The sequence below is a fragment of the Choloepus didactylus genome, chromosome 17, assembly GCF_015220235.1.
Source record: "Choloepus didactylus isolate mChoDid1 chromosome 17, mChoDid1.pri, whole genome shotgun sequence".
In the NCBI taxonomy this organism is placed as follows: Eukaryota; Metazoa; Chordata; class Mammalia; order Pilosa; family Megalonychidae; genus Choloepus; species Choloepus didactylus.
Genome location: NC_051323.1, coordinates 78623392 through 78649010, shown reverse-complemented (window position 1 = coordinate 78649010; position 25619 = coordinate 78623392). Strand labels below are relative to the sequence as shown.

The window sequence follows — 25619 nt, the reverse complement described above, 5'->3', positions numbered from 1 at the left end:
GTTTCAAGGGAACTTGATTGTCCGACTGCAGACAGCTGGGGCCTGAGGGCACCTGGCCAGGCAGTTCTGAGTGTGCTGTGCAGTGGGCCCTAATGGGCACGGCGGGCCCTTCTGCCCTCGGCCACAACCTCCTGCAACCGCGTCCCTCAGGGCCTGCCCCACCTGCTCCCCTCACCCTGAGGACTCTGCCCCGGCCCCTCCGGGAGGCCGCGCTGCCCTGCACTAGGCCTGGCTCTTCTCACGTGAGCCGGTCGCAGAAGTCGTGTGGATCAGCTGTGGCCCCAGCCAGAAGCCCACGTGGCTGCAGGGACAGCTATGACTGGGCCACCTGTCCACACACCTGCACCCACACCAGCTGCCCCCATCGCCTGAAGCCTCCCCTGTCCCCCGTCCCCCGTCCCGCATCCGTGGCTCCATGTCCTTCTGCTCAGCCGGGCCCCTGTGGCCTGCCCCGGAGGATCCGTGCAGCCCTGTGATGGCCTTTTTCTGGTTTGTGCCCTTCTGATAGTGAACCCGTGAGGAAAGAGCAGGGGACACGTCTGCCACTGCTGCGGCACTGCCTGGCAAGTGGAGTAAGTGGACTCGGGGTGAGGCACAGGCCGGGGCCTGGGACAGGGTCGAGGCCAGGAGGGCGGCGGAGGGTGCTCTTGGCACCTGCCCCAGGTGGCTGCCGCAGCTGCAAGCCGGCAAGTTCCCTGTTAGCGTGAGAAGACACCTCGGTCATTCGAGTTTGTGTTTTTCCACATAATTTTGTTTAAGGCTGGTTCTCTGGCTCAAAAGGGAAGGAAAAGGAGAAATCTGAGAAGCTGTGACTCGGTGGCTCCCTCCCTGTGGAGGGCTGGCCGTTGGCAGGGGAGCCAAGGACATGGGGGTCGTTTGGGATGTCAGGCTCCCCGTGCACGTGCGAAGGGCTGTGGGTGTGAGCTTGTTTGCACAGAGGCTCTTCAAAGACCCTGCTAGGACGAGGCCCGAACTGAGCCCAGTGGCTGGAGCCCTCAGAGGAACCTGGGCCGGGAGGGGACACGGGGAGGGAAGGGGCCGAGCGGCAGAGGCCAAGGTGAGTTATGTTGAGAGTGATGGAGAGCAGGGGCTGCTGACACCTTGGTTCTGGACTTTCTGCTCCCAAAACCGAGGGAAATTCCTGTTTTTTAAGCCAACGGGTTTGTGGTACTGGTCACCACGGCTGTGGCCAGGTGGGAAGCGGGAGGGCAGCAGCTCCCTGCAGGGCCTGACCCGCTGCCGGCTGTCCCCTCCCAGGCCACGGAGGGCTGAACCAGCTGGGAGGGGCTTTTGTGAACGGCAGACCCCTGCCCGAGGTGGTGCGGCAGCGCATCGTGGACCTGGCACACCAGGGCGTGCGGCCCTGCGACATCTCCCGCCAGCTCCGTGTCAGCCACGGCTGCGTCAGCAAGATCCTCGGCAGGTAGGCACGAAATTCCGGGCGCAGGCCCGCTCCGCCACTTTCCCTCGGCAGCCCCCGGCACTCGCGGCCGGCTCCCAGTCCCGTTTGGTCCCAGGACCTGAACAAGGGGTCCTGGCACTTCGGGGCCTCATGTTTCCCCAGGACCTCCCAGTCCTGTTTTTACCCTGACCTCCCTTCTGTCCATATCTCCTTCCTTTAGTTTCTGCAACTCCCCTTTTCTCCTTTACCCATTTCTCATTTTCTGTGGTGTTCTCTGCACCTGAAGCGAGGAAATCTTACCTCCTATTCCCAAATGTGCTGCCCCTGCGGAGACCCAGGGAAATGGACCCACTGGGGGGAACACATGGTCAGAAGTGGCTCCCAAGGGCTTGCCCCTCGAGAGGAAGGTCTGAATTTGTGCTTCTCAAGCCAAAACTCTCCAAGCACCTGCCAGAGAATCTCCAGGGTCACTTGGGGAAAGGCCCTGCCTGGGCCTGCAGAATCAGCCTGTCGGGAGCCAGGCCTGGATGCTGGGCTGTTTGTAAGATGACCAGGTGATGCTTATGAAATCCGAGGCTGGAGAAGCCGTCTATGAGGCCCCAGAGCAGAATGGCAGCTCTGGTTCTGCATCACCTCCACAGCACCTGCGTGTCATCACTTGCATGTTATTGTCTGCACATAATCACCAGTGCATCACCTTTGCATCATCTAGAACTCAGTTGCACTTATCAATTGCACATTATCACCTGGACATCACCTGCACTTATTGCCTGCACGTCACCTGTGCATCAACACCTGCCTCTCACCTGTGCCTCACCCCGGGCTGCAGATCACTAACCCAGTGATTCAAAAGAAATTGGGATCAGCAAGGTCTTCTGTGCTGACGTAGCCACGTGTCCTAATCTGGAAAACTATGTCCATCAGAAATGTGCCTCACCTGAGGCTTTGGGGTTCTGCATCAGCTCCGTGGAGCTGCACCCCCTCTCCACTCACAGGACAGCTTGATGAGGTCAAGGGGCCTAAGCTGTCATCGTCTGTGAAAACCCTGGTTTCTTGACTGCAGTTGTCAAGAAATAGGGTGGTCCCTTACTGGGGTAGGGAGTGGGGCTTCCCCAAGATGGGTGAGACCCCAGCATGGGCTGTGGTGTTCGGGGGTCTGGGGGCAACGGGGGTGGTGCTGAGCTCTGGATAGTGGGGACAGGGGAGTGGAGCTTTAAAGAGCCAGGCTTTTTCTTCATGGCAGAGGAGACTTGAGTGTTTCCACAACAAAGAGGAAGGGGAGTTATCCTGACAGGCCACTGACCTGCCGAAGCAGCTGGCTGGGGAGGGTGGAGCAGAGACCTGGGCAAGTGCTCAGTTGAGGTGCTGGGCCTGGCCAGGTGGGGATCCTGGAGCCCTGAGGAGGCCAGCTTTGCCCCATGGTGACCGGGTAGAAGGGGAGTCACTTCTCCAAGGGCCAGGGTGGGGAGAAAGGTGGACAGCAGCCAGGACAGAGTGGCAACCCCAGCTCACGTCCAGGTAGGAGGAGCACCAGGATGGCCAAGGAGAATAGTGAGCAATGCCTGGATTGAGAAAACCGCTGCTGCAAGCCTGTAATTCACAAGCAGTGGGTACACTGGGATTGGTTCCTGCCCATAAGATGACTCGGGCAGGTGCACTGCCACAGGAGACAGGCTCAACAGAAGGGACAGGGCAGTCAGGGTCCCAGGTGAGGACTTCAGTGGAGGGTTCTGGTTTGGCAACAGCATGAACCTACCCAAGCAAGGGAGACGACCATGCTGGGCACATCAGGTGTCCAAGGCCAGTCCCAGGGCTTTGCCCTCCTCCCCTAGAGGTCTCCTGGGGAAATGAGAGTCTCTGGCTACATCCCTTCCCGGAGACCCCGCCTGCTTACTTGGGAATTCCTGGGGTTGTCTATTGGAGTAGGTACTACGAGACTGGCAGCATCCGGCCTGGGGTGATCGGAGGCTCCAAGCCCAAGGTGGCCACCCCCAAGGTGGTGGAGAAGATTGGGGACTACAAGCGGCAGAACCCCACCATGTTTGCATGGGAGATCCGAGACCGGCTCCTAGCAGAGGGCGTCTGTGACAACGACACGGTGCCCAGCGTCAGCTCCATCAACAGGTGAGCTCCACCAACAGGTGAGCTCCACCAACAGGTGAGGGAGTGGCAGCCGCAGGACGCGGGCCCTGGGGCCTGATGGAAGCCTCCAGCCACAGGACGTGGGCCCTGGGGCCAGGGGAAGGGCTGGCTCGGGCAGAGCAGGGGCTGTGGGAAGCCAGGCAGGTGCACACCTCCCCACCTCCTCCACTACCCTCCCCCAGGGACCCCACCCCGTGAAGTCATCTCTGCAGTTTCCTGCCTCACACACCACATCCCCTTTCATTCAATCAGCAACCTCTTTGGACTGGTCATTTCCTCAGCCACAAGACTCCTCGCCTGGCTCTCATTCAAACACTGGCTCATTCCCTAGTCATTCCATTCTTCATTCACTACCCAGTTAACCATTTTCGCACTCGCACATTAATTCAGCCACATAATTCACTCGTGTGCCAGGCCCCAGGGACCCATGACTCCCGTCCTCGTGGAGTTTACAGTCTAATGAGGAAGACTGAGGCTAATCAAGAAACCCCACAAACCGTCGTAAAAGTGCAAGACTAGGTCCTGCCTAAAGAGAGGGTGATGAAGAGCTAGGTAAGGGGCTGTGAAAGGCTTCCCCCAAGCAAGAAGCGACGATGCGCAGTGAAGTGAGGTGGAGGTAGGGGAAAGCGCGCTGGGCAGAAGCAGCAGCCCACGCAGAGGCCCGTGGCTAGCAGGTCACCCCTTAGAAGCTGAGAGGAGCCAAGGGGAGAGTGAGGGCGGCCGTGCTCCAGGGGCCGGGGCCTTGGACTACAGCCCCTGACAGATTTAAGCAGAGGCTGACTTGCATTTCAGCAAGTCCACTCTGCAGCGGCAGGGAGAACGGATTAGAAAGGGACAAGGTGGCTGGGGTGGCTGGGGATGGTCCTGGGGAGAGCTGGAGAGCTCGGAAGGCCAAGCCCAAGAGCTTGGGGACAGCATGACGGGGATGTGAGGGACAAGCAGAGGAGCTGCGTCACCTGCATTGCTGCCCGGAGAGGCTGGGGCGGACCCCACGAGGGCCAGACGCCAGGGGGACCCCTGGGGCATGAGGTGGCCTTTGAGGTGCCCGAGGGGGCTGTCAAAAGGACAGTGGGGTCTGGACCTTTTTTTTTCCTCACAGAATCATCCGGACCAAAGTGCAGCAGCCATTCAACCTCCCCATGGAGAGCTGCGTGGCCACCAAGTCCCTGAGCCCAGGACACACGCTGAGTGAGTGTCCTTGGTGCTGCATGTCCCCCACGAGCACACACATCTGCAACTTGTGAGCCCAGATGTGGGCCGAGCCATGGCCTTGCTGCGAAGCCTTGACCAGGTCCCCAGGACTTAGAGGTGGCGCCGACCCCGAGAACCTCCCGTCACGGCCCCGGCAGGAGCAGCTGCAGCCTTGCCAGCTCTGTCCTGCAGGCAGGGTGGGCGCTGGGGCTGTGAGGCTGCCCCCTCATGGCCCTCTCCCCCTGCAGTCCCCAGCTCGGCTGTCACGCCCCCGCAGTCACCCCAGTCTGACTCCCTGGGCTCCACCTACTCCATCAACGGGCTCCTGGGCATCACCCAGCCTGGCAGTGACGGCAAGAGGAAGATGGATGACAGTGAGTGAGGCGGGTGGGGGGCATTGGCTCAGCACCCTGTGCCTTGTGTCCAAGCCGTCCCTCCCTTGGCAGCCGCTCAGCGTGGGCCTGGCTCCAGAACCCAGGGGCAAGCGAGGTGGGGGATGAGCGCTCTCCCTGCCTGGGGGCTCCAGGTGACCGGGACAGCTGTCGGCTGAGCCTCGATGCCCAGGAGGGTGGCGGGCCCCGCAAGCACCTGCGCTCGGACGCCTTCGGCCAGCACCACCTGGAGCCGCTCGAGTGCCCGTTCGAGCGGCAGAAACTACCCGGAGCCTACACCTCCCCCGGCCACACCAAAGGCGAGCAGGTAAGGGCCAGCCCCCTGGTGCTCGGAGAGGGCCACCGTCCGCCCGTGTCCCCCATCGGCATTCCGTCCCCACCCAGCCCCTCCTATGGGGCCTCCGCGCCGACCTTCCCATCAGGACCCGGCTGGCGCCTTCAGCCCCACCTCCACTGCCCACTCCGAGCACCCGAGTCTGCATCCTCCCTGAGCAGGCTGCTCTCAGTCCCGGGTGTAAAATCCCAGATGCACACAGGCTGTGTCTTCTCCCCATTCTCTGCTGGAAAAGTCCTGCTCGGCTGTTCAGACTCAGCACAGACGCCCTGCCCCGCAGACAGCTTGTGGCCCCTCCGGGCTTCTGCATGTCTGTGAGCTGCTCCCAGCTCTTCACAGTGTGTCACGGCGGGCCAGTGATAAGAGCAGCATCTGAAACTTGTTTTCAAATCTCAGCACCTATATTTGTGCTCTGCTTATCACAGATACCCAGTCAAGGTGTCATGAATGTATCACAAACAACCTGAGGAACCCAGAATAGTAAATTGCAGTTCCAAGGGAATTTCTAGCTCCCAAACACAGGGCAGATGGTTGGACTAAAATGTTTGGCTTCTGTAAAAAGTGGGCAGGGGTGTCCAAGGCCCCACCAGAGCCCAACAGAGATCCGAGCCCTTCCTGGCTCAATGCCCCCCGACTAGCCCCGCCAAACCCCAGCTGAGGAGTTCTGTGGGGGTTCTGCTCACCCTCTTTGCTCAGGCCATCATTCGATCCATGCACTTGTAAGATCTGAGGAGGACAGAGCTGGTGAAGCTGGGCATAAGCTGAGCCCCGGCCCATGGCCACTCCTGCAGCAGGGCAGGCAATCTGTGTCAGCGATTTATCAGCCTAGGCTGTGGCGAGCATGAGGGGGAGCAGAGAAACCGGGAGCGAGTTGGCATGGCGCAGCCACAGCTCTGGAGAGAACAGGGTGGCCGCATGGACACCAGCCAGCAGATCCCTGCTGCTGGGTCCCTGGGCACCCGCTCCATCGCGGAGCCATTCTCGGGCCCTGGGGGGCCTGTGTGATCACAAGGGGCCCGGGCACCACGTGTGCGTCCACTCCCAGGGGTCTACAGGACCCCGGCAGCACCTGCTCCCGGCCCCCAGGAGGTGGCAGGAACCCAGGGCCAGGGTGGGGCTCGGGCCGCGGGCCCTGGTTTCACCCTGAGTGGTCTGTCGTTCTTTGTTCTGTACGTTGTGCTTCTGTGGAAGTTCTCACTTGAAGACTGGAAAAGGGGGTTTGGAAACCACTGGATGCTCAAGTCATCATCCTCTCGATGAGGACACTGGCGCCCAGCAAAGCACATCACGTGTCCCACCCTCACTCGTTCCTTCACCTGCAGCGCTGGGGGCCCCTGGCTGCGTCTGGGGCACCTCTTGCCAGCAGCACTCGCCTTCCTGCTTGTGACAGAGGCACCGCACTCTCCCAGCTGGCACAGGAGTCCGAGAGGAGGGAGGGCCTCACACCCGACCCTGGACGGACGCGTCGTCATCGTGTGAGAACCAGAAGCACCCGTGGCCTTGCCTGGTTGCCACTTTACTACCAGGCACGTGGAAGGGAAGTCTGTACGAATCTTGTGCCTCTCCTTCACAGACACCCAAAGAAGCAGGTCAATGAACACAAATATTACAATGACAGAGACCAAGAATTTGACAGCTCCGAGCCTTCACATAACTCAGACATTGCAATACCTTGATCACGGCTTATTGAGCATCTACTGCTACCAAGAGCTCTGTGCCAGCCCCAGAGCCACGTGTGTAAAATCCCACGTAGCCCTTCATCGGCCTTGAGGGGAGAGCACAGGTGAGAGCACGGAGGTGGGATGTCAAGGAGAGGAGAGAGCCCCTCAGCTGCAGCCACTTCTGGAGCATTGCGGCCCCCACCCTCCACGCCAAGGTCACTTCCAGGAAACACCCAGTTCCCACTTGCTCCATGCATCATCCCCAGTCGCTTGAGTGCACAGGAGTTTTTTCTTTCCTCACTAAATTGCCTGGATTTCAGAACAGCTATAGGATTTTGAGTAAATATTATGGCATCAAATCAACCCAACCATAAGACATTTTCAACTTCTCTTTTTCTTACATCTAGAAAGTAGGTGTTTTGTTCAATTTCATGAAGCCAGGCTCTAAGAAACACCACCCTGCCTCCAGTGCTGGTGGAAGTCTGAGGCTGCCAGAAGTTTCCGGCAGTGCAAAATGCTGTGGCTCCTTGCAGAGCCTGGCTGGATGGAAATCATGAAAAGCAATCACCTTTTGTGGTGCCATGTGACCACGGAGCGTTCCTTGATTTCAGTTTTGCACGTTTAGCAAAGTGCATTTGTGATGCGTGTGATCCCTGTGTGGGCATATGCGTGTGCATGCACGTGTGTGTACGTGTGTGCATGTGTGGGGTGTGTGTGTACACGAGCACGTGTACATGTGATGGTATGTGTGTGTGCACATGTGCATATGCACGTGTGTACGCACGTGTGGGGTTGTGCACACGTGTACGTGTGTGCATGTGGGGGTGTGTACACGAGCACATGTGCGTGTGATGGTATGTGTGTGTGCACGTGTGTGTATATACGCACACATGTGTACGCACGTGTGGGATGTGCACGTGTGTGGGGGTGTGTGTGCACGAGCACGTGTGTGATGGTATGTGTGCGTGCACGTGTGTATACACATGCATGTACACACGTGTGGGGTTGTGCACTTGTGTGCATGTGTGCATGTGTGTGGGGTGTGTGTACACAAGCACGTGTGCGTGTGACGGTATGTGTGTGTGCACGTGTGTGTATACACATGCGTGTACACACATGTGGGGTTGTGCACGTGTACGTGTGTGCATGTGTGGGGTGTGTGCATACACGAGCACGTGTGCGTGTGATGGTATGTGTGCGTGCACATGTGTATACACACACGTGTACACACGTGTGGGGTTGTGCACTGTGTGCATGTGTGGGGTGTGTGTACACGAGCACGTGTGTGTATGATGGTGTGCGTGCATGCACGTGTGTGTATACACATGCGTGTACACATGTGTGGGGTTGTGCACATGTGTGTACGTGTGCACATGTGCATGTCTGGTCCCCCTGGCGAGGGGGCCATAGTGGGGGGTTGCAGATGCTCAGCTGAGCACCTCGGGATTGCTGTTCAGATGTCAGAGGTGGCTGGTGGGTTATAAAATGAGGTCTGATTGAAGAAAATGTCTGGAACTTGATAAAGAGTCTTTCAGACAGAATTAACCCTATATAGCATCTTTAGGCTGAACCTGCTAGTTTATACTTGCTTGGATTTGGAGAAACGAAACCCCATGTATTGTGTTGTGTTGTTACTGGGTCAGGACCAGAATTCCTGGTTCATTACACAGACCGGGACAGTGACCCTCTGGGCTTCAGGCTCAACATGTAAGAGACTCAGTGTCACAGGCCCACGGTGGCGGGGGTCCGAGCTCTGCAGTCAGCTCTCTGCAGAGGTGAGGGGTGCGCTGTGCTGCCATTCAGGGTGATGGCTGAACCCCAGGCCTGGGCGTGTGACGAGCTCCTTCTCCTCCCCAGGCCATGGCCCTGTGAGTCTTGTACTCTGTGGGACCAGGCAGGGTGAGGGGCTGGCCAGGAGAGCAGCTTTCCCACCAGGGCCTGGTCCTTCGACGTCCATCGGTGCCAGCCTTGGATTCTGGGATTCTGGGGCTTGGGAGGGGAATCCCTGAGCCTGGGGCTGGAAGACACTGGAGACCAAATGAAGCTCCTCAGGAGGGAGTGGGAACGAAAGGGCAGAAGGGAGCGGGAGAGGGAGAGGGGAGGGGAAGGGGGAGGGGAAGGGGAGGAGGAGAGGGGGGAGGGGGGAGAGAGGAGAAGGGAGGCGTGTTGGGGGAGCTAACCCCAGATTGAGCTGACTGCTCTTTGTCCCCCAGGGCCTCTACCCGCTGCCCCTGCTCAAGCAGCCCCCTGGAATTGATGGGAAAGATCTGCCCTGAGCCCCCCTTCCAACACGTACCCCCTGGGAGCGCAACCTGCCGTACCCACCAGGCGTGACCCCGTGGTGACAGGGTACTAGGACCGGGCTCACGGCCTCCGGAACCAGCGGCGGGTGGGCCGGGCCAGGGGCGGCGGTAGCCGGGCCGCTGCGAAGGGGGAAGGCCGCCGGGGGGTCCTGGGCCTGCAGAGGCCGATGGGCCCGATGGGGGCCGAGGGGCCGGGCTGCGGCCGGCATGGCAGGGAGAGGCGTGGAAGCTCTCTCCAGTCTAACCTGCCACCAAATCGCCACTTACGCGGGGATACGCAGCGGCCAAGGAGCTGCTCCCCCTCCTCACCACCCATCCCGAGACACCCCAGCCCTTACCGCCACGATCGCCATCGCAGCCCCTCCCTCCCTCGTCGCCCCTCGGCCCGCCCCAGCGCCCCCCCGCCCGGGGCCCGGCCGCGCCGCACCGCATCGGCCATCGCACACCCTCTCTCCTTGTTGTCTCCCTCCTCCGGCAGATCCTCACTCACCCTTCGCCATAAAGCAGGAAACCCCCGAGGTGTCCAGTGCTAGCTCCACCCCTTCCTCTTTATCTAGCTCCGCCTTTTGGATCTGCAGCCCCGCGGGCCCCGGGCTCCCGGCCGCCTCGGTCCCGCCCTTCAGGTGCCTTCCCCACGCTGCCTCCGTGTACGGGCAGCTCCCGGGCCAGGCCCTGCTCTCAGGTACGACAGGGAGGTCTCCGCCGGCAGGAGCGGGGCGGGAGGGTCCTCAGGGCCAGACCTACTGGCCGCTCGCCCGGCGCCGACTCCGCTCTCGGAGGTGCTGGCGCTGCAGCAGGGCCGGGGCCAGGCGGCGGGGAAGTAGAGGCTGCCAGCCTTGCCGCGCCGCACCCCAAGACCCACGGACAGCAGGCACCCCGAGGCCAGGCACTGGAAAGTGGTGACCCCCCGGTCCTGGGAAGAAACAGGAAAGTAAGCTTTGGAGGGAACCAGGCATTGGTGTTTGGAGCAGATTTCCGAAGACAGTTACTCCAGTTGAGCCCCTAATGCAGCTGTCCTCACACCCAGCTCCCCGGCATCACGCATCGAGGACACTCAGGCATCTTTAGATCTGATAAACTCAGAGACTCAACCTGGGGGGGTGGGCGCTGGGGAACCCCGTCAGGAGCCTCGTCACCGTCAGCAAACCAGGAACTGAGAGGGCCTCGGAGCCTCCTTCCCAGGCGGGCGGGGGCCGCGTCCCCGAGGAGGGGAGCCACCCGAGCAGCCAGGGCCTGAGGGGGTTTGGTCGGGAAGAGGCCGTGGTGGAGGCAGGGAGGGCGGAAGCCCTCAACAGTCTGAGAAATCCAAAGGGCTTCCGCAAGAAACGAGACCAGGGCCAGCGGAGGAAGCCAGAGTGGCCCCGTCTCCGTGTGGCTCTGCCTCAGTGGCACCCGTTAGAGCAGGGAGCAGCGGGGGCTGGGGGCCGCTCGGAGGCAGCGGAGTCGGACAGCCCCTCTGGCCTGGGGGCTCCCACACTCGCCGGACTGCACAGCTCTCTTGAAATGAGGCCTTGGCCGAAGCCAGGTGGACACAGCAGATGAGAGCTGCTCCACTTAGGGCGGGGCCCTGCCCCTGGACATGGGTTCTGGACTGGCCCAGAGACACCCCGAGGACAGCTAATTCAAGTCCATCAAACCTCTGTCCTAACTGACCCTACGTTTTCTGTCTGCCCGGAACCTGGAATTCCGTTCTCACATCTCCACATCTCGCCTGTCTTGGAAGAGGTGGAGACAGAGGTGAAGGTGACTCCCAGAAGCCTGTGTTTGCATGGAGGGGCAGCGTTCACGGGTCTGCAGTGAGAAAGAAAACGCTGACTTGGAGTTGGAAATGTCAAGAGGGCAAAAGCAGAGATGGGACATTTGTTTTGACCAAACGGTTAAAGGAGAAGAATCTGTGAGCTAACTGAAATGACATCAGGCAGAGAAAATGGAGTGGGGAGGGCTGGGGGGCGGCGGTCACTGGGGAGGCGGCCCGGGGAGGGACAGGGGAGCTGCAGAGACGAGGTAGGGATGGCGCATCAGGTCGGGCCGGGGAACCTCAGCTCCTGCGGACCCTGGCGGGCTTGGTGGGGTCCGCTGAGGAGACCGAGAGAGAGAGACAAGGCAGGGGGGAGCTGGCGTGTCCCGCACAGACCCCTGTGTGACAAAGTGCAGTTGCACAGCCCCCAAACCTCCACACTGTCTCCCCTCACCGCCACCATTTTAGGGCTTCGAGGGTCCCCTGTGAACGTGCAGTCACATCGGGGTGACACTGGGAACTTCCCCAGTTCCTGCTCTGGTGGACATGCCCACTCCTCAGGTTGGCGGGTCCCGGAGCCAGGCCCACGCGATGCTGGAGAGCAGGGCCGGCCGTGGGGCGCAGCCCGAGGATTGGGGTCAGTGCAGAAGCAGCGGCTCTGAGGGGTGCAGGGCCGTGTCCACACTGGGCTCTGGGTGCTGGCGGGAGCCCCTGAACCTCCCACCATGGGGCCTGCCCCAGCCTGGCCCTCAGGAGCAGCATGAGCCTGGACCCAGGAGAGAACTGAGGACACGGTGGGAGGGGGCAGGAGCCCACCCGAGGGGTAGAGAGCTGGATTGAAGGGAAGGAAATTATTCCCCCGACATGGTGCAGAGAGGGGAGCCTCTTCGTGCCATAATTGGCTCAGGCTCCCCATCCTCTGAGTGACCCCCTGAAGACCCCAGTGCCCGGCCCCCTCCTCTGAGTGGTTCCCAAAGGACCCCAACCTTCCCAGGCTCCCCCACCAGTGAGTGAGTTCCTTCAACACAGAATCTCCCCTAAGGGTCACTTCCTCCCCCAGCCCAGCAACTCCCCAGGGGGCTTTCCAGCCGAGAAGGCAGAAGCACAGGGTTTGGGGGACAGTGGGCTGCCCGTCCCCTCTGGACGTCCATCTGGGCTCCCGACTGGCCGAGACAGTGCCGTAGAGGCTGCAGCCCAGTGGCTCGGGGAGCTCCGCGTTGGGTCTTATCAGCAGAAGACAGCTTCAAAGCGTCCACTAACTTCCATCCTTTTGTGCAAAATTGTATTTAGTCCTGCCAAGGAGTTTTCCAGATTGCCATAAATTCTCCTTACTATCAGAACAAGATAAGGAATTGAAAAGGGGTCACATAGAGGGTAAACATCAAAGGGGACAAATAAAATTGTCTGAATTCACTTCCACCCCATGAATTCCTCCAAGTAATGGTTTTGACCCTGGGCTCTCCCCATATGTGAGCTCTGAACCCATATTCCTGGGCTGCTGCATTCCGTTAGCGCTCCTCTCTACAGCTGTGGAAACAGACCTGCGCCCGTGTCAGCTTCTTAAGATCGGGGCCGTGTTGGAAGTGTGTTTGAGTGCAGGAAAGACGGACTTGCAGCCCCAGGACACACCTGTGCTGAGGAGCCGTAGGGAGCTGCGTAACCAAGAGGGCACAGTCGCGGCTTCCGGGCCTTCGCGTCTAAGAGGGCTGCGCAGCTCGTGGCTGTTTGGAAGAACCTGCATGTTTAAGGGATTGAAGCAGCAAAGAGTTTGGTGGGACCATTGTGAGTCGATGGTTCCCAGGTTGGGGGACGTCTCGAGGGACGCCTGGCACCCTCTCCAGGTGGGCTTGCGCCCTGGGGAAGCTTCGGGGTCTGCTCTAGCATTTGACTCAGATACATTTGCCACATGGAGGAGAATCAGATGCCTGAGGGGAGACAAGGGCTAAAAATTCGGAATACAGTGCAGTAAGGCCGATGATCTCGGGGGCTGGTTGTCAGGAGACGGGACCCCACGGGCAGCTGCGGAGCCCAGGGAGCGGCTGGGTGAGGGATGGACAGGGACAGGGCGTGCGGGGCCAGGGGCCCCGGAGTGACGAGGAGGGGAGCACCGGGCCTGGCCGGCCGCCACCGGCCCCCCCCTCTTGCCCTCCTCGCGGCCCCTTCCCTGGCACGGGCGTCGTCGTCTCTCCAGGAGCGTCGGCCGGGCTGGGAAGCCGAGTCTGGGAGTCAGTGTTACGGCCGTCTCAGCAGACAGCTCGAGTTCCACCCCGCGAGACGCCTGCATGTCTCTCCCTCACTTCTCTGCGAAAGCTCCCCAACCCTCGCCCGTGTCTCCAGCTCGCCCGGTGGACTGAACCCGCCGCCCTGTTTGGTCTGGTGCCAACCACGGCTGGGCACTGTGTTGCGGTCACAGTTGACTCGTCTGGGGGGGGGAGGTGGCGGCCGGTTACCAAATCCTAGGCTCTCAGGATTGCTTGGAGGGTACCGGTGGCGGGGGCTCTTTCCTGGAGGCGAGGGCGAGGCGGGGGACTGGGCCCGGTCCCCGGCGTAGGCGTGCAAAGTATGGAGGGCGGCGAGAAAGGAACAAGCGGGACACGGTTCTTTTAGGGTGAAGAAGCCAAGAGAGTTTATTAGGGGAGAGTACAAGCTTATATCGGGCGTTTAGAGGGCGGGGTAGCTGTAGAGGTTAAAGGCTTGGATTGGTTCTGAGAGGGCGCGGAGGTTGATTGAAAAGGGGCGGGAGTTGCTCTGGCAACGGTGTCTGGCAACAATGTATGCGCACTGGCGGTGATGGGAGTTGCACTGGCGACGGGGAGTGTCCGGGCAAGATAAGGGGGTGGGGAAAAGGCGGTTCCCTCCGGCAAGCCTCCCCTAACAGTGGTATTTTGGGTGAGGAAATGGGGCCTGCCTCCGGCCTCACTTTCCCAGGCCCGGGGGGCTGCGGAGGGCGCTGTCGCCCGTGCCCACCACCCTCCCCAGGGGCTGATCAGGTCCCCCAGCCCAGGCCCGCCAAGTTGAAGCACGTAATCAGTGTCCCGCACTGTGTTAGAAATCAGCAAATGGGGGTGGTGTTCAGTTTTACCGAACTTTCCTGTAGTTTTAAATAACGGACACTGATGGCTCGTTGCTAGCATGTGCCTGCCTGTGGCCTGAAATTAGCTGACAGAGTAGCGTAAGAGGCCCGTGAGGCTGCTCTTACTTTCCCCTCTAACACTGAGGCTTGGGGCTGTAGTGGCTGGTCTGAGGCACTCGGAGAAGGTGCCGGAAGCCAGACAGGCGCCCGAGCCTGAGTCCCAGCGGCTCCCTGCATGGGAAGGACGGAGGTGTCATGGGGAGCGGGTAGAGGCGGGGGCTGCCACTCCCTGCGATGCACAGGAGAGCCCCACGGTGGAGCTGTTCTGTCCAAAGTGCCCACGGTGCGGAGAGAAGAAGCCATTCGTCCTCCAAGCCGGGGCAGGGTGGCAGACATGCTGGGACGTGGTGCCTGGCCTGGGCCGCCCCGAGAGACCACGGCAGTGCCCACCCAGCCCAGAGCCCTCGGGTGGATGAAACACCGGGTCCGCGGGACCCCCGGAATGGGAGGGGCTAGAGGACAGGCCGGTCGGGGGACACCGGCTCCTTGCCCAGCTGCCGATCTTCTCCAAGGCCAGGGCTGCAGCACACGTTAGCCCCCATCTCCAAATTACAGACGACCAGAAAGAGATGGGCATCTGTTTTGCTGAAAATGGTTCTTTTGGGGACTGGAGTAAGCAGATGTGCAGTTTGTGGTCCTGTGTAACCTGAAGATGCCCCACACTTCCTCCAGGGCCGGGAGGCGAGGAGGGGTGTACATTTGGGGGAGCGTGAGTGATTGGCTCGCAATGTCTGCTGCAGGTCCAAACCGGGGTGGGGGGGCACCCCTTTGTAGGGCCTGTTGGTTCTCCTCAGAGCCAGGGGCTGAAGGGGATGTGCCTCTAGTGGATTCATTCAGGGCAACTGTGCCTACTTTGGGGGGCAGCTGACGAAGGACCAGGAGACGTAACCCCCTCCGCCACCTCCAGTGTCATGGCCTTCTCTGTATGATAAAATTCCCATGAACAAGATGACTGGAGAACGTGAACAATGCACAACTGCACAGGCAAGTGCTGCCTGCATGGTGGAGCCTCAGGAGACCCTCAGGAGAGAGGGACGTGGGCTCGGGGGCCGGGACAGGGCAGGAGGGGTTGGGAGAGGGTGGGCCCGGCTGGGGGAGTGCTGCGAGCCTCGGGAGAGGGGCATGAAGCTGGGAGCCCATGGCCCCTGGTGACTCTCTGCTGTGTTTTTTCAGGGCGAGAGATGGTGGGACCCACGCTGCCTGGATACCCGCCCCACGTGCCCACCAGCGGACAGGGCAGCTATCCCTCTTCTGCTATCACAGGCATGGTGGCAGGTAAGGGCGGGCTGGGCCGGAAGGGGAGCCTGCAAAGGGGGGATGTGGGAGAGGTGGCTCCGCAGCGGCCAGTGGAGGCATGTCCCACGCGTGGGCTTCCCAGAGGTCCCTCAGGAATGGGCCACAGGGCTGGAGAAAGCACCGCAGCCCTGCTCCTCGCCGCTCCCCGCTCCCCTCCTTCCCAGACGCCCAGACAGAGCTGGGTTCCGAACCCCACCTCCTCTCTCACGGGTCCCGAGAGCCAAGCACAGACGGCCCCCCGGCACCTCTGTCCCCTCCTGTGAGAGATGACCAGGGAGGGCGATGAGGAAGATGATGAAGGGCATTCCCCGTGGCTCTTGCACTCGCTCTGCCCAGGCTCCCGTGCATTCCCACCTTCTCTGGGCATCCTGGGACCTGCCTGCCGGGCACGGGGCTTCCTCTCTGCAGTGCTATCATCAGCCAAGTGACCCCGGTGTTACGGTCTAGACAAGTGAGGACAATGGGACTTTCTTTGGGCGGGTCCCACTCTTTTGGGAACCCTACAGGAAGGACCCAGGGGTGGGTGTGGTGGAACTGAGACATGTCCACTGCCCAGACTGGCCTGGGGACCCAGTGCTTCTGGAGGAGGCTGTGAACCAGGGACCCTGGACCCCCAGTGCCTGGTGCAGCCTCCTGGCCGTGGCCTGGCAGGGGTTAACCTCTGCAGCCACTGCCCTGGGTGCCCTGCACTGAGACAGGTGGGCCGGCTCTCGGGCAGAGCGGGGAGGAGAAGCACCGCACCCCTGGGAACCCGCTGAGCTGGCACTTGTTGCTGCCTGGTTACCGTGGCGATGTGCTTAATGCAGCGTTGAAAATACAGAACCCTGACTGCTCTCTGCCTCCCTCCCTTCCTCTTCTGGAGCGTGAAATGAGATTGGTCAAGATAAAAAAGGAAAAGATTCGGTTATTTTTTAAGAGTGAGGATAATGGGGTCTCTCAATCAAATCCCGGGCCCCAGTCGGTCCCCCAGCCACCTTCCAGCCGCTCCACCTTGCCTGCTCCTGAAGCCCTGGGGTTTTCTCCTAATGACGACACCTTCCCTGGGGGCAAGCCCCGCGCAAGGGCTCCTGGGGCCTCTCACCAAAGACCCTCAGGTTGTTCCAGGCTGACCCCAACCCAAGCGAACTGCAAAAGGGAGGGCCTTGTGTACTCGGGGATGGCCCCGGGTGGGGGCTTTCAGAAAATGCCCCAGGAACGCCAATGCGTTCTTAGGGAAATTTTTTTATGGAAAAAAAAATAGAAAAATTATTTGTCCATCTCTTAACCACTATCCGGATCTCCCAGTTGATGGGATGGCAATTCCTCCACTTCAAATCAGTAAACCTTCTTTGAGTACCGACTGTGTGTTAGGCACATAAAAAAGGCTTAAAATAAGGCATGCCACGACATTCACGCACTGTGGAAGGAAGGATGCATTCGTTTACTGCTGTGTGTGGCCACTCACACCAGAACTGTTCCTCATTTAACCTCTGTGGGAGTTTGGTGTCATCCAGGTTTCATAGCTGAGCAGACTGAGGCTCAGAAAAGCAAAGGAGAGTGTGCAGGGTCATAGCCACACTAAGTGCTGAGTTGTTCAGACACAGGTCTTTTGATTTCAAATCTGGGGCTGTTTCCATTACACTACACTGCCTCTCACCATACCAGAAATAAAAATACAAGCCACGGGAGGTGGCAACAGAAACAAGGCCAGGATACAGATTTCTCTTGTCCATTCACCTTCTCTTTTGCCTTCTCATTTTTTTGTTCCTGCACCATTAACAGAGTTTATCACCATGACACTAAGTTCTGAAGCTGAATCACCACTCATCCATCAGTCAACTCATCTATCCATTTTTCCATCTCTTCATGCATTCATCTTTTCATACATTTTTCCATCCATCCATCCACCCACCCACCCATTTATCATCCATCATCCATCCATCCATCCATTATCCACCCATCCATCCACCCACCCACCCATCTGCCTGTCCATCCACCCACCCACCCACCCATCTGCCTGTCCATCCACCCACCCATACATACATACATGCACCCATCCATCCAGCCTTTCACCCATTTATCATCCATCATCCATCCATCCATCATCTACCCACCCACCCATCTATCCATCCATCCATCCATACACCCATCCACCCACCCACCCACCCATCCATCCATTCATTTTTCCATTCCTTCATGCATTCATCTTTTCATACATTTTCCCATTCATCCATGCATCTTCCCATCCATTCTTCCATCATCCACCCTTCCATTATCCATTCTTCCATCCATTCTTGCACCCTTCCATACATTCATGCACTTTTCACTTACATCCTGGTTGAGGTGCCTGAGGGACATAGCAGTGAACTGGGCAGACACCTCTTTTCATGGAGCCTACAACTTAGTACTGGAGGGAAATGGTAATAAACAAGTCAACAAATTAATAAACAGGTAAGGGCTGTGAAGACAATAAAATGAGATGATGTAATTAGGAGCCACTGTGAGAGAGATGACTGGTTTAGATGGGGTGATAAGAAGAAGCCTATCTGAGAAGTTGTTCAAAGTGTCACCCAAGTGAGAAACTGGGGCAGGGAGTGACCAGGAGAGTGGTGTCATGGAGCCCAGTTCAGCTTGATGCACAGAAGGTGCATGAAAACCTCAAGAGGACAGGTGAGGAGATGCTGCCAGAGGTGGGGTCAAATTTTAAAAGACTGCCCGAGCTTCCAGGAAAGATGTGCTGTTGAGAGTCAAGAGAGGCAGCTGAGACAAGTTAGGAGACAATTGGAGTCATTCATGCGGAGGTGACCGTGGCTGGGGCTAGGGGAGGACAGCAGTGGAGAAGGAGAAAGGAAACACGGATGATGTATTTTGGTGGTTGACCCAGCAAAGCTTCCCAGTGAATTGGCTGTAGGGATGAGAACACGAGGAAACAAGGATGATTCCTGGATTTGGGGCCTGGGAGACTGAACGGATGGTGGCAAGCATTTATGCGGAAGACGGAGGGATGCGGTTGAGTGGCTGGAGAGGTGAAGAGGGGGAGTTCTGCTTTGGTCCTGTTAGGGCTGTGATGCCACCAGATGCCTGGGTCAGCAGGTCAGTAGGCACATGACGTATGTCTGAAGTCAGGGAATGATCCCGGCGTGGTGTCATTTCAGCCGTTACACAGAGCTGTTACTTAATGCTAAGGGATTAGACAAGATCACCAGAGTGTGTGGATGGAGAAGTACGGAGGGTATATGCCCAGCCTTGGGGCTCCTCACGGTTTGGAGGCTCATTGGGGAGAACCAGCTGGAGAGCATGAGTGGAGGAGGGAGTGGCTAGGAGAGCAGGTGTCGTGGAGCCCAAGCACCTGGAGCAGCGGGCGCTGGAGAGAAGTGGTGACTGGCACCTCTGGGTGGAGGTGGAGGGAGGTGGGGATGAAGACCACAGAGCAGAGCAGTGGATGGGAGGCAGGGGAAGGTTTTTAAAAGATGGAAGATTCCAGAGAATGTCTGTAGGCAGGGGAGAGATTGGAGCAGGCAGAACTACAGGGGCTGGGTCCTCAGGGAGGTAAGCAGGGTGGGTGCAGGGAGGAGGGTGGGTTCCTCCATGTGTGCAGGGAGGAGGGTGTGGCCCTCCATGGGTGCAGGGGCCCTCCGTGGGCTGTGGCAGTAGGAAGGGTGGCAGTGCCCCGAGCCCAGCCCTACCCCAGCCTGTGGGACTGAGGGAGACAGGTCCTTGGCAGGTGGGTGCAGTACGTGTGTTAAATAAGTGAATAAGTATGTGAGTGAGCAGATGCAGGAATGAGGGACAAAATGAGAGAACACGCGCATTTTATTTCCCCCTCTCCCCCTTGTCCTCGAGCTGGCGTGTTTGGCATTGGGAGCGGTGGGGCCAAGGCACAGGAGCCCCTGAAACCAGGGTGGTTGGGGTACACTGGCGGGGGTCACTGCACCGAGAGAGGCCTGGAGCAGGAGCCTCCGATGGAACGCGTGGCCTTGGCCAAGGGGGCCGCTGTGTGGGCCTCTGTGTGCACTGGGCGCTCGGGCTGCCGTCTGGTGGCCTTGTTCTCCCCCTCCCTTCTGTCACTTAGTTTCTGGGTGTCGTGAACCTGCTGTCCCACGACCTGCCCCTGACACCTGAGGCAGGAAGGGCCCTGTGGCGTGCTCTCCATGCCGCTCCGCATACACACTCCCTTGGAGCGGGAGGCCCTGGCAACCCAACCAGGCTCTACCCGTCGGGTGAACGACTTGAGCCTCTGCTGAGCTTTATTTTAGCTCCTGTGTAATGGGAAAATAATAGAAGTGGAATTTATTGAGTGCTTGATATGTGCATTTAGTCTGTATTATCTTCTTTAATCCTTGTTACAACCCAACGAGAGAGGGACAATAACTGGCCCCATTTTCAGAAGAGGAAATCTTCTGGGAAGAAGAAATCTCCCTGCTGGGAAGTGGGGGTGGAGATGTGACCCCAGAGGAAGGCTCCAAGCTCCCTCCAGAGAGAGTCAGGGAAGGAGGCTAAGGTTTCTGGAAGGCTGTGTGGACACCCACTGGCTCTTGGGGTTGGCAGGAACCTCGCTTTGTAAACAGAAGCATCTCTGAAGGGATAAATGAAGGGATTCCCTGGAATTTAGACTTAAAAGCCCTTACGTCAAGTTCTGCCTGCTGCTTATCCAGAAGCAAACTGCCTCATCTGACCCCATCGCAGTCGGCGTCTGTTAATGGGCAGCACTGGCCATCCTTCTGGGAGGTTGTGAGTAACAGGATCGCACATTTAGATGCACTGCGCAGACCTTCCACTCCACGCCCGTGGGGTCATGGTGGTGGTCAACTTTGTCATTGCTTAGAGGAACCCTCAGATTCACTCAGAGACGGAGAGGATCTAATTTACCTTGTGTAAATTCATGCCCTGAGTTTGCATCAAGTGGCTGACTCGGCAGAGAAAAGCAGTGTCCTCAGAGCACGTCCCCAGACCCAGCTGCCTCGAGGGTGAGGGCCACCAGCCCCGGCGCCCGCCCTCCTCTCCCCCTAATCCCCAGCAGCCCCACACCCCCATACCCCCCACCTCAACAATCTCATACTTAGGCTGGCTAAAGAGTTTATGCACACACACTACACACATGTGCATTATGTCTGTGTGTGTATATATATACACACATATACATGTACACACATACATGTACACACATGCACACACACATACATGCAAATGCATGCACACACATACATAGATACATAAATACATACGCGGTCGCAGCTGACTCGTCTGGGGGAGGGTGGCGGCCGGTTGCTAAATCCTAGGCTCCCAGGATTGCTCCGAGGGTACCGGCGGCGGGGGCTCTTTCCCGGAGGCGAGGGCGAGGCGGGGGACTTGGCCAGGTCCCCGGCGGGAGGCGTGCAAAGTATGGAGGGCGGCGAGAAAGGAACAGGCGGGACACGTTTCTTTTTGGGATGAAGAAAACCAAGAGAGTTTATTAGGGGAGAGTACAAGCTTATATCGGGCGGTTTAGAGGGCGGGGTAGCTGTAGAGGTTAAAGGCTTGGATTGGTTCTGAGAGGGCGCGGAGGTTGATTGAAAAGGGGCGAGAGTTGCTCCCGTAACGGTGTCTGGCAACAATGTATGCGCACCGGTGGTGATGGGAGTTGCACTGGCAACGGGGAGTGTCCGGGCAAGATAAGGGGGTGGGGAAAAGGCGGTTCCCTCCGGCAAGCCTCCCCTAACATTGGTATTTTGGGTGAGGAAATGGGGCCTGCCTCCGGCCTCACTTTCCCAGGCCCGGGGGGCTGTGGAGGGCGCTGTCACCCGTACCCACTACCCTCCCCAGGGGTGGATCCGGTCCCCCAGCCCAGGCCCGCCAAGTTGAAGCACGTAATCAGTGTCCCGCATACATATACACATCCACACACATGCACAGACAATACACATGCACACGTGCATGCACACGCACATGTATTCATACATACACGTACATGCACATGCATGCATGTACACACATACATAGATGAATAAATACATATACATACCCACACACATGCACAGACAATACACACACATGCACACGTGCATGCACACGCACATGTATTCATACATGCACACACATACATGCACATGCATGCATATACACACATACATAGATACATAAATACATATACACATCCACACACATGCACAGACAATACACACACATGCACACGTGCATGGACACGCACATGTATTCATACATACACACACGTACATGCACATGAATGCATGTACACACATACATAGATGAATAAATACATATACATACCCATACACATGCACAGACAATACACACACATGCACACGTGCATGCACACGCACATGTATTCATACATGCACACACATACATGCACATGCATGCATGTACACACATACATAGATGAATAAATACATATACATACCCACACACGTGCACAGACAATACACACATATGCACACGTGCATGCACACGCACATGTATTCATACATGCACACACGTACATGCACATGCATGCATGTACACACATACATAGATACATAAATACATATATACATCCACACACATGCACAGACAATACACACACATGCACACGTGCATGCACACGCACATGGATTCATACATGCACACACGTACATGCACATGCATGCACACAGATACATAAATACATATACACACACATGCACATATACACACTACACAAATACACACTCATATACATACATGCATGCACATACACACATGCATATACATGCACGCATGCATACATAGATACACATATGCACTACACACATACAAACATGAACATACATGTACACACACATACACATACATGCACATTGTACACATATACACACTATACACATATATGCACAGTACACACATGCATACACAGATAAAAAATACATATACACATCCATACATACACATGCACATGCACACACTACACGCACACACACACACACATGGACATACATGCACATACATTTATGTATACACACATAGACATAATGCACATATACACATACACACAAACATGCACAAAAATACACATACATAAATACATATACACATCCATGCACACATATGCACATGCACACTGCACATGTGCAAACACATACATGCACATACACACATGCACACTACTCACATATATGCATCCATGCAGGTACACAGATACATAAATGCATGTACACACATACACACATGCCTAGCACACACATGTGTGCACGTGCATACATACCTGTGCCCTCGGGAAGGGCCTTGCCCAGCTCAGGACAGCAGTGGACGCATCCTCTAGAATCTGGGCCCTGGATTCAGAGCACAGTTTCCAAAACCCACTGCAGTCTCTGACTGCGCCAGCTTCTGCAGATCGCCAAGCCTCGATCTCCTCGTCTGGAAAATGGGGGTGGCAAGGGCCGAGGACAGAAGGTCTCTCCCACTGCCCCTCGCCGGCCTCACAGCCCTGTCCCCCGTGTCCTCCAACAGGAAGCGAGTTCTCCGGCAGCACCTACAGCCACAGCCCCTACCCGTCCTACGGCGAGGCCTGGCACTTCCCCAACTCCGGCCTGCTGAGTGAGTGCCACCCTCTGTGGGAGGGGCGGGGGCTGCCAGGTGGCCGAGGCCATTGGAAAGCCTGGGGGGTGGCCGTGGGCCTCTGTCGAGTCCAGGGAGGAGCTGGGGACCACGCACCTGGTGGTTCGGGGAAAGAGGGCCGAGGCGAGCAAGGGACTTCCCTGTGCGGTCCCCTCCTGGCCGGCGACCCTATCGGTGAGCTCTGTTGTTGGATTCTGGGTCCAGCCTTGAGGGAGGGACAGTTGAGGGAGGAGCCCTGACCCCGGGGCTGACAGCCGGAAAGCAGCAGACGCAGACCATGAGGCCCGGCCAGTGTCCTTCCTTCCTGGGAGGGCCCTGAGCTTGAGGCTCTGACCCCTGCCCTCCCGAACTGTCCAGGTAGCTCACACCCAGTCGCCGCTCAGCGGCGAAGCCCTTTCGTGGAAATCCTCTGCCCCGCCGCACCCCTGATACCTCCGAGCCGTGGCCAGCGTTCCGGGAAGAGGCGCTTTCCAGGGCACGGAACCCACCCGGAGCCCCACTCTGGGCACCATCTGGGCAGGCAGGACGGCCCTGCCCCTGAGCCCCTGGGCCCCGCAAGGGGTGCGGAGCGGGCTCTGCTGCCGGCGCGTCTGCCTCGGAGCTGCCTGGCGCTGTTTAGCCAGCATCAGGCCTCTTCTCCCCGCGCTCCCCGGCTGTCTGTCTGCCCATCCTGCAGCCTTGCCCCTGCAAGGCCTCAAACTCACACAGCCCTGGGCCTTAAGATGGAGACTGAGGGCATGCTTCAGGGTCCGAGTGTGACCGTTCTCATGCGCCCTCTCCCTGGAGCGGGTGTGGACGGTCAGAGCAGCCCCGGGGGAGGGCCAAGAGCCACAGCTCAAAGGGGAGGCAGAGAGCAGGGGACAGGGCCGCAGGGTCCGTCTTTCACGATCAGTGGCCGGAGGGTCAGCAGACGGGTGAGGGGCTCCTCTGACCACACTGTTGTTTCCTCGCGTGCACAGGTGCCCCCTACTATTACAGCTCCACGCCCAGGCCAGCTGCGCCATCCGCCGCGGCCTTTGACCATCTGTAGTTGCCACGGCGACCGTGGGAGGCTGAGCCCCAGGAGGACCTTGTACAGGCCTCGGAGAGTCACGCAAAGGAATCTTTATTTATTACGTGGAAAATAACCACGAGCCCAGCGCTGCAGCTCACTCCTTATGTGGTTAACTTAATGAACCAGGAAAGACACGGTGACCTTGGAGAAGGCCCAGCTGTCCTCCAGGGCTCCTCAGGGAGGGGCAGGGGTCCCCGGGAAGAGAGCCATCCCCTTCAGAAAGAGAAAATCGGAGGCGGCACTGCTGGTTCCCACCAGAGGCGAGAAGAGGGTCCGCTGGAGGGTCCTGGGGTTGGAGAAGCTGCACCCCAGCCTGAGGGGACCCGAGGCCCCTCTCTCCTGCTCCCCTGGCTCTGCCCCCCGACACTGGCCTCCTGAAGGAGCTGACCCACCTTTGCCTGCTGCTGTGGGCGCACAAACACCAGCTCCAGTTCTCGCCCACTGAATCGTCCCTTTGGCAGCGGCTGTCTCCCAGGCCAGCCTGAAACTGCTTGGGGACAGAAGCTGCACAGGCCCCTGGCTGCTGGCACGGTGTGAGGGCAGCTCCACCAGAGCGCAGCGAGAGCTGCTGGGCGCTGGCTTCCCTTCCCCAAGCCAAGTGGGCTTCCCACAACCCACGCCCTCTGTGCCCACAGACCCTGAGGCTGCCCTGCAGCCAACAAGACAGGTTCCCTCTGCGCCCACAGCTCCTGCCCCAGGCCCTGACTGTAAATACTGTACATGATGCTTATGAGGGTCCAGTTCCAAGCAACTTTTCTCCCTGCCATGCTGGGCTTCTCTTCCTGATGCTTCTTTCTTTTCTAGAGACAACCCACCATTGCCACATGTGTCAATAAACCACTGCTATTCGCTCCAGGCTTTGGGATTGGCTGGGGGAAAGTGGCATTCTCTCTCCGGAGATGCTCAGAGCTGAGCAGGGGCTGGCAGGGACCATCTGATGCCCCAGAACCCTGACAGGGCATTTTTGCACGTGTGCTGCAGGGATCACTTACCTTGGGGTCTTAATTTCTTCAACTCCAGATACATGGGAGGTTAGGAGTAGCTCGTGGTGCAGTGCTGGGCAGCCACGGCCTCTCCACAAACAGTTGCTGTTTTAACGAGAAGCTGGAAGACCCAGCTGGGACAGTGCGGGGCTGAGGGCAGCTGCAGACTGGAGACCTCATAAGCAGCTCCCACGGCCCCTCCTGAAAGGAGAGAAAGGAGAAGGAAGGCATTTACTGAGCTCCAGTGGGCACCAGGCAGGGTGCGGAAGGCTTCACACAAGCTAAGCTGAGATCAGCTCAGGGGAAGTCAAATGGCTTCCCAAGGTAGATCACAGTGGATTCGACCCAGGCCTCTTAGCCAAGTCCACCAGGCTCCTCGGGCCCCTGGAGGGCTCTGGGCCCCAGGGAGGCTGCCACGGAGGGCCCAGGCTCTTCGGCC

At 58.4% G+C, this 25619-nt stretch overlaps 2 protein-coding genes across 11 annotated transcripts in view; both read left to right on the top strand.

The window, feature by feature from the left end:
• Positions 1–25048, top strand: part of LOC119511976 (paired box protein Pax-8) — a 71247-nt gene extending 46199 nt beyond the window's left edge. For 9 of the 10 annotated variants that reach the window (XM_037806439.1, XM_037806435.1, XM_037806431.1 and 6 more), the window contains 2 exons: positions 23036–23122; positions 24103–25048. In XM_037806439.1, coding sequence (XP_037662367.1) covers positions 23036–23122; positions 24103–24173 — 158 coding nt within the window. In that variant the 3' untranslated portion in view covers positions 24174–25048. Of the gene's footprint in view, positions 1–15469; positions 15572–23035; positions 23123–24102 lie in introns of all 10 variants that reach the window. The other variant, XM_037806436.1, reaches the window with a different exon arrangement.
• On the top strand, positions 1254–6466 carry LOC119512784 (paired box protein Pax-8-like; the record flags this gene model as incomplete). Its single annotated transcript, XM_037807587.1, has 6 exons — positions 1254–1423; positions 3329–3526; positions 4644–4732; positions 4984–5109; positions 5262–5775; positions 6253–6466. Coding segments are annotated over 6 exons (1311 nt in total), but the record flags the coding sequence as incomplete, so codon positions are not given.
• Positions 25049–25619: the final 571 nt, after the last annotated feature.